At 32.1% G+C, this 10,000-nt stretch overlaps 1 protein-coding gene across 5 annotated transcripts in view; it reads left to right on the forward strand.

The window, feature by feature from the left end:
• Nucleotides 1-10,000, forward strand: part of by (blistery) — a 493,729-nt gene that overhangs the window by 241,232 nt on the left and 242,497 nt on the right. For all 5 annotated transcript variants that reach the window (XM_068357737.1, XM_068357719.1, XM_068357733.1 and 2 more), the window contains exon 4: nt 8,486-8,655. In XM_068357737.1, the coding sequence (XP_068213838.1) occupies nt 8,486-8,655 (170 nt within the window). The remainder of the gene's footprint in view (nt 1-8,485; nt 8,656-10,000) is intronic.

The following is a 10,000-nucleotide window of genomic DNA, read 5'->3' on the forward strand; positions in this document are numbered from 1 at the left end:
TTAAAATGAATAATTATAACTTCTGTGTAGACTAATAAAGGCTTATCTGTGTATATATACTGTATACATATATACAGGTTCACACACTGACATACACACACACACACACACACACATATATATATATATATATATATATATATATATATGTGTGTGTGTGTGTGTGTGTGTGTGTATGTTTATGTGTGTCTACAGTATGTGCTGTATGTATTAGGTAAAAGAGAAATAATTATTACCAGGACAGTGGAGAAGAGTTTGTCTGATACTAGATTACGTTTGTATCTTTATCACTTATTTTATGAATGTTAATAAAGCATTTGAAATTACTGGAAACAATTAATTTTTATTTATCAAATAATGCACTGTTCTATCTTGTAACAAGTTATCTTATTCCTTTGGAAATTAAAACATTCAGGCTTTATTTTAAATATAAAAAGAAAATTATATTCTAGGCTACATTGTTTCCTTGCTTGATGTAATGTCTCTCAAGGCTTCATTTGACTTCAGAATTGTTATAATCCAAATCGACAATTGTTAGTAGTGGTGCGTGTGAGAATATTTTTAAAATTTTGCTCATCAACTTTCAACTCATACTCATCTGTAATGTTTTTATGCATGCCTAGTTTCTATATTTAAATCTTCTTTGTCATAATTGCAAATAGAAACGCCCATTTATTTGCATTTTCATGTCTGATGAGAGGAACAGAAATTTCTCTAAAATGTTGCAATAGAAGAATTTCCGGGTTTTGGGTGGTCAGCCGGTTTTTGTCTGAATTATTTTAGAGTTGAAGGATAACATGGGAGTGATATATATATATATATATATATATATATATATATATATATATATATATATATGTATGTATATATATACATACATATATACATATGTATGTATATATATATATATATATATATATATATATATACAGTATATATATATATATATATATATATATATATATATATATATATATATATATATATGAATGTATATATACACACACAGCGAGACTCTTTCCTAAACCATTCACTGTGCCTAGAAGAAGTTTTTGATAAAATGTAATAATTAATATTAATAGGAAATACATCTACAACTTGAGATTTGCAGTTGAAATAGTTGTGTTTACTGAATCATGGGAGGAATTACAAAAGATGATAGAAGATTTGAATAGAGAAAGCAGAAATGGGGGACAGAAAATGAATGAATAAAACTAGCATAATGTTCAATGAAAATAAAGAGTCAACAAATGAGGGTTATGGACGAACCTCCAGAGATTGTTAATGAATATACGTACTTAGAACAGACAGTACGTGTTTCTCCAGGACATGAAACGGAAATTAAAAGGACAATAATCATGGGATGGAGAGCTTTTGGTAAACAAAATGAGATTATGAAAGTTAAAATGCCACTTTCTCAAAAAAGACTAGTATTTTATCAGATGGTCCCACAAGGATTGACTTATACACCGGAAACTTGAAGCCTTACTAAAGCCTCAGAGTATAAGCTAGTTACAACTCGAAGACCTATGGAATGAATACAGATGAGAATAACACTAAGAGAAAGAAAAAGAGAAACATGAATACGAGAACAAACTAAAGTAGAGGATATTCTGAGAACATGTAACTAAACGAAATGGACATGGGCAGGACATATAATGAGAAAGACAGATAAAAGGTGGGCATTAAATTAACAAAATGAGTCCCCAGAGAGTGCAATATTGCAGGGGATAGAAGAGAAGACGATGGATTAACGAGCTAAGAATATTTTGGGATATAGACTGGCATAGAAAGACCATAAACAGAGTGAAGTGGAAGATCATGTCTGAGACCTTTGTCCTGCAGTGGACTAGTTACGGCTGATGACATATATATATATATATATATATATATATATATATTATATATGTATGTATGTATGTATGTATGTATGTATATATATATATATAAATTATATATATATATAAATATATATATATATATATATATATATATATATATATTATATTTATTTATTTATATATATACATACACACACACACACACACACATATATATATATATATATATATATATATATACTGTATATATATATATATATATATATATATGTACACACACACATATATGTATATATATATATATATGTATATATATATAAATATATATATATATATATATATGTATATATATATACTTACACACATACACACATACTGTATATGTATATACAGTATATATATGAATATATTATTGCATTAGCGTGTACACATGCAGATAAAAGTATATTCCTCGTTGGTTTTGGAATATTATTTTTCCGTGTCTGTATATGAATTTGTACAAGGGATGACTTTGTAATCCCTACGCCACGGCCCCCAAACACAATGTGGTTAATCCCACACGAATTATAGTAGTTTTTTCTGTCATTTGGTTGGTGTATACACAAGAGACTGAACGTGGTTACCATTTCCAAACTCAAAATGCTATTCACTCATTCGTAGGTATAACATTATTTTCTTTTATTTTAGTCACAAAAATTACATTGTTAATGGGGAAACGGTATTGCAACTATACAATTAATTCCATTACCTTAATGTGGATTTATTTCTCACAACCTGTAAAATGTTCATAAATTGTCATATTTATTTATCAATGTTAACCCTTTATTTTTCCGTACAACAAATCATGCCGAATAATAAGTTATGCCAACGCTCCAAGTCAATTTATAAATTTAATAATGATGGTACCAATTCTAAACATACTTATCAACTTTTGGTATCGTATATACTGTATGTTAAAAAAAAGAAAGAAAAATAAACACGATTAAGTGAAAGCACCCCACCACTTCATCTCAAGAGATGTTGCCTATGTAAAGGTTTCCTGTTAAAGCAGTGTGTTCAGGTTAAACACTCAGTTAATCTCCATTGTAAGGGCACTGTGCGTGCACAAATAGCTCTATCGCCTTTAGTTTCCTAGTAGCTAAATAACTTTCCACTCCTTAGAGACTACAAGAAAAACCCACAAGGCAGCTTCTAAGCTGAGGCCATGTTTTTAGCACTATTATTCTTTTAAGTAATTCTCTCTCTCTCTCTCTCTCTCTCTCTCTCTCTCTCTCTCTCTCTCTCCTCTCTCTCTCTCTCTCTCTCTTCTCTCTCTCTCTCTCTCTCTCTCTCTCTCTCAGTTGATCCATGCTAATCATTAAATATATATATATATATATATATATATATATATATATATATATATATATATATATTCAGATTGTTTATATTTGAAAGCAAAGCCCTCAAAAGGATATTGGGTGTTAAATAGCAAGACAGTATTAGAAATGGAACTATTTTCGTGATTACTTGAGTGCCATATGTGGATGAGATCATGGTGAGAGGTAGATAGAGATGGTTTGGGCATGCTCTTCGCACTCCCCAAGAGGGATTACTTCACCAAACGTTTAACTGGGCGTCACATGGGGCTAGAAGAGTTGGAAGACATGGTCCTACATGGCTGAGGACTATGAAACGTGAAATAGAAGATGATGGATGGAGAAGTATTGATTTAAAAGCTCAAGATAGAGACGACTGGCGAAATCTAACCGAGGCCCTTTGCTGTATATATATATATATATATATATATATATATATATATATATATATATATATATATATATATATATATATCGACAAACAATTTCTAGTCCATTGCAGAACAAAGCCCTAAGACATGTCCTGAGGCATGTCTGTTGTTAAGCTTTTTCATCACCACGTTGGCCACTGCGGGTTGGTGATGGTGAAAGACTTTAGTCTGATCGCTCACAGCAAACCAGCACAGTGTGGGTGGCCCTGACTAATGGAGTTTTGCTGATCATAGTGATACACAAGCCCTTTCACCACGTATAGGTACCCATATATATATATATATATATATATATATATATATATATATATATATATATATATATATATATATATATATATATATATATATATGTATATATATATATATATATATATATATATATATATATATATATATATATATATATATATATATATTAACCTCTGAGCCGAGTTTCCACTTTATGGAGTGGCTGGAGGGTTTTAAGTATTCTCATCAGGTCCACGTGCCTTTTCCTGATGAATATTCAAAGACCCATAAAATAACTGAGTCACAAATCTTCTTCGTTTGACGTTGTCTCACGTACTAGCAGTGTGAGAATGAATTCGTCGTATAATATGGACGAAATGCAACTAACATCAACACTGATTTTTCTGTCAGTGACTGATGGTCTTAATTATGGAAAAGTAGCAGGGGCTGAGGAAGCCAAGCTCAATTCCCACTCCTAACTTTTTTATTTTTCCAAGGGATCACGTTCCTTTGTGCAGTCAGCATATTCTTACTTACTTTTGTGTCTTTTTTTACTATTATCTCTAGACTCCTTAGTGTACGTTGCTATTTGGACATTTTGTTGGAATTTGGGTTGCACTGCTTGTCGACTCTATTCAACTAGGTACATTAGATGCTTCACTTGCATGGTTTTTCTGTATGATTTTTGTTTTTGAGCTGCTTAGTATAGTGACACAATAATTTCACTGTTTAAGTGGATCTGTTGGAACATGCTATTTAGATATCATCAGCTTTTAGGTACTGAATACTAGATTGATTTAAATATGAAAAGGGTAACTTTGAAGGGAAATATTTTCTACATTTGCAAGGCCCGGAAAAGACAAATTCTAGTGATTTTGTGTTTGGAAGAGCTCTAATTTCAAATAACCATTTAGCGATAATTGGGCTATTTTAAGTTCTTGCTTGATTATGATAGTTGAAAAGAAAATTCTTTTTTTTTATATTTTATAATTTGTGTGACTGGGTATTTTACACCACATTTTATGTAACCATTCTCAATTGATCATTTTAGATGGGCTTTGTTTGTAAACTTTTCTCTCGAGTACCCTTCAGAATTTGTCTTGAATATACACCCTCGATGTGCTTTAGTTTAGTACTTTAGATTAAGGTAATTTTATGCTTTCACTCACTTTTGCCTAGTTTGAAATTTGGTAGGTAATGAAAGACTCGTGCGCAGTGTTCAGCCGCTTGATGGAGACATTTTACGCAACCATATCTTATTTCACATGAATTCCAACTTAATATACCACCCTGTTTCCTTACCTGTAGAACAAGCGGTAATAACCTTCATTAAATTTTATTGTTTTTTGGGATTTGATGTTGCAAAAAATATTGAAGTCTTGATTTGACCAAACTCCTGTTATATAAATCATTGATAAGGGAATTGGATAGCAATGTCTGGATAATTATTCGAAGATATTCTCAAAATAACTTCTATATTACCTTATTACTTCGGTTTAGTTAATGCCAAGCCAATATTTTAAGAGAAAATTATCGTCTTCTTTTCAGACACCGAACTTGAGCGTATTTCTTACGAATATCAACTTGCCACATGTGTGGAATAAAAGTCAGTTGTAAATTACTCTGACTAGAAAGGATCTTCTACCTTTTGAACCCTTACCACTCCCTCAGCGCTCAACTTTTTATCCTAAATCTCAAAAATTCAATTCAAGTCATAAATTAATCCCACAGTTTTAAAGGAGTCAAGATGAATTAGTGTCACAGCCTTTACCGTAACTTTTCTTACCAAAGTTAGAAATGAAAATATATGGCTGTCTAAGGAGATCTTCTTTAAAGGAGACAGTTTAGTTCTGGTCTCCATGACACATACTAAAGGTAAAGGAACGTCATTTGGCTGCGGGATGGTATCTCACGGGAAAAAGTGTTTTGAAACAAAACATTCAAACGGTAAATATAATCTACTACGAATGGTTTCGGTGACATCTTTATGCAGACGTTTACATGGATTTTTTAAGAGAGCGGTTTTTTGGGGGAGGACAGCATCTATATTTTCAGGACTTGAAATTTGTATTCATTTGTGTTCTGGTAATATTTTAGTTGTAGTTTGTAACATTAACTAGAAAAATTATGTGCCCTTTTGATATTAAAACTCTTGGTTTTGTAATATTTGATTTTAGATTAAAACATATTTTAGATTAATTTGTTCTCTATTACCATCATCCAAATCAAAAGTAAGATCATATCTTAATTTGAATTCTGTTACAGAAGTAAATAGGGCAATCGTGTCCCGCTTTCAATATTTTTCTATAGATATATGGTGGTAGTCACTACTGTATGTGTCAAATGTATGGTCATTCATGTGAATAATGATTAATTTTTCGTTATTTGAAATGAACAGAGAAGCTATTTATTGCAATGAGTTGTGACTGTAAACTCTGGAATTTGCTACCTTGAAAGTATTTCAAGAAATATAGATTATTGTTTCTATGATTTTCCTAATAAATCAGTTGCTGCGAAAAATCATGTTCAATTTATCAAAAACACTAGAAGATATGGACTCTTATTTACTCATTTAATTGTAATTTCTGATCAGATGTAATTTGAACCTGCACATCACAAATCTATGAATTCCTAGAACCATAAAATGGACAAGTATTTGCTTGCTGGACATTGAAATACTGATAACCAGTAAATCTCAAAATTCTCAAGGGATTTTTTATTTCAATTGAAATTATAAATAGCAAATATTCTCTCCAGAGAAATTCCATTTTATTTGCCCCTTGGCATCGCTTCGTTTAATCTTTACATTAACCAGTCAGTCAATCATTAGCAGGTAGGCCTACTCAAATTGAGCGAATGAGTGACTGTAGTGAGCGAGTAGTTTTTTTAAAGGATTAAAAGCCACTCATGAATGGCGGAGGCAAAGGACAGTGACATTGCCCTAGCAAGCAGGACAATGCCCTAGAGACTGACTATATATACATATGATCAGCGCCCAAGTCCGCTCTCTATCCAAGCTAAGAACCAGGGAGGGCCAGGCAATGGCTGCTGATGAATTACCAGGTAGACCTATAAGCTCCTCCAAACACCCCAATCTTAGACTTAGCTCAAAAAGATGGTGAGGCTGCAGCGGCCAAAGGAACTAACGAATTTGCGGGACTCGAACCCGAGCCTGGCGATCACCAGGCAAGATGGTTACCAAAAAGGCCACCACAACCCCTTTACAGGCATTTTAAACCGGTTGGGGTGCATCCCTCATTGATTGAGTACTGTGTTTAATATTCATTCGTCTTATGCTATATAAAATTAAATTCTTGTTACTTTCACCTTTTCCTGGAATATTGCTACATGCTATTTTAAAACTTATTCACTTTTTTAATGTATTGATATCCTATATCGTATTAAAGATAGAAAGTTATGAAAACCATAATATTTGAATTTGGTTATAGATATATATAAATAATAAATACATTTATTAATATATATGACACAAAACACGCATATATATATATATATATATATATATATATATATATATATATATATATATATATATATATATATATATATATATATATATATATATATATATATATATATATATACATATACTGTATGCTTTCAATATTTGTCTCCCTCGATCTATTTGTCTATCTAGCTATAATCAATATATACATACATTACATACATACATATATATATATATATATATATATGCATATACATATACATATACATATACATACACATACATGTATGCATATATGTGTGCATATACTACGAAATTTATATTTTTGCAGTAAGTTGACAAGTTAACTAACGACTAGAATATTTCATTACTTTGTCTTATCATTAATATGTGTTCTTCGGTTTATTTTTTCACCGGTGTTTGATCCTAGAAGCCAAAGTTAATAATACCTAATAAAAGCCATTATGATTATCACTTAGGTGAATTCATTTGACAGAAATAGTGGTTTTAAGAATATGTTGGTTGTATGGTGATTCTGAACTAAATGAAGACGCCCAAAAGCTAAATGTGTGTCTACAGTACTATGCCGGCCTTGATGAAATATACCCCGAGGTGGTGATCTGTTGTCATCTTTAGAAGCAGTACCCAGGAAATTAAGTTCGTCTTCAATTGGATGAAGAGAATCATCCAGAAATAATGCACACCAAGTTCCGTTTTATTTTATCATACATGAAGTAGAGCCGCATGCATTATAAAAACATGTATAGTATTTCTCAATATTTACGCACACATAACACGCATATGTAGGCCTATTATATATGTGTGTATATATATATATATATATATATATATATATATATATATATATATATATATATATATATATATATATATAAATGTATGTATATATATGTATATGAAAAAGTATATGCATATGTATATGTATATAAGAGATAAATACATATATCTGTGTGTTCTTTTATATGTTCCAATTTGTTCGACTGTAAATTTGGGAAGAAAAACAGCACAGCTGATATTCTAACTGGATGATTTTTCTCTATTCCTCTGTGAAGGAAAGACTGGAGAAAGTTTGGGTGATTTAGAAACCGCAAATATGTTTGTGATGTTAAATCCGTTTTTCTCTTTTCTTTACAGGTGTTCAACTTGTCCCAACACGGGGAGATAAGCCACTTCTTGCCTCGGGTGTTAGAGCTGGGCTGGGCGGACCACCTGGCCCCTGCTCTAGAAAGGCTCTGTTCCATATGCAAAGCTCTCGATTCGTGGATCACCCAGCATCCGCAACACGTTGCCGTCCTCCATGCAAGGTGAGACAGAAGTACAATGGATGCCTGATGCAAATGTGCTTGTGGCATTTATCCTTTACCTAAGGATAAGGGTCACGACACAAGAAAGATTAGTATTCTCTTGGTGTTTTCACTACAGATTTTTTTTTTTCATTACAAAACAAATTTATTAAACTTTCCCCTCCCCCCATCCTTATTCATAATCCACTGACGTGGAATTATAATCATCTGGTTGACACAAATCAGTAAAAGAAAAAAGTTCCAAATTGGTAGTAATTTTTTGGAGCTAATTTTGACAAACTACACGTATGATAAATCCCTTATCTTGTCCACTTTAATCACTATAGATATTTAACCAATTATTTGTTATACATAAATGGTTAAGGCTATTTGAGTTGGGATAACAATCAACAGTATGCAAACTTCATTCTCTAATTGAAAAAACACAAATTAGTTAAATCCACTAGAATAGCAGACGCCAACCTGGAAGAAACATTGCAAAGAACCTCCATGTAAAAAGCAGTTTTTGAATGATCTTTCAAGTAACAAGAGCCCGTTTTAACATTGGGTAGTATAACCAAGCAGACCATGATTTTGAGCCCTGTATTTTTCTCAGCTCTCTTATTCAGTGATAGACCTTCATTTCATAATTTTTACAGCTATGATCCTTATATTATATCATGCATGAAATGCCTTCCAAATTTCTCTTGCGAAATATCTTATAACGCTTCTCCTCAGTTTTCTTTTATCTCCTGTAACAGGGCGTAACCTGGCAATGGCGAGCCGTGGCTGCTAGATTGACTTATTCATACTTCGCTAGTTTTTACGGTATTCTATTTATTAATCATTTCTCCATTAACAAGAAAGGAATGGGGGTAAAGCCTACCTGTTAACCTGTTTTGTGCAAACTTATATCCTCAGAGAAAAATATACATCTTTCACAACCATCCAGGGATTTTCCAAAACCACCGAGTGAAAGCAATATAATTATTATTACTAACTAAACTATAACCCTAGTTGGAAAAGCAGTATGTTATAAGCCCAAAGGCTCCAACGGGGAAAATAACCCATTGAAAAAAAAGAAAATAAGGCAACATAGAATAGTGTACCTGGGTGTACCATCAAGTAAAAGAACTCGAACCCAAGACAATGAAAGTCCATGGCAGAGGCTATGGCACGACCCCAGACTAAAAGAACAATGGTTTGATCTTGGAGTGTCCTTCTCCTATAAGTGCTGCTTACCATAACTAGAGAGTCTCTTAAACCCTTCCCAAGTGGAAAGTAGCCCAATGAACAATTACATTGCAGTAGTTAACCCCTTGAATAAAGAAGAATTTTTTCGGTTATCTTAGTGTGGTCATGTTTA

This window comes from Palaemon carinicauda, chromosome 2 (genome assembly GCF_036898095.1).
Source record: "Palaemon carinicauda isolate YSFRI2023 chromosome 2, ASM3689809v2, whole genome shotgun sequence".
Taxonomy (NCBI): domain Eukaryota; kingdom Metazoa; phylum Arthropoda; class Malacostraca; order Decapoda; family Palaemonidae; genus Palaemon; species Palaemon carinicauda.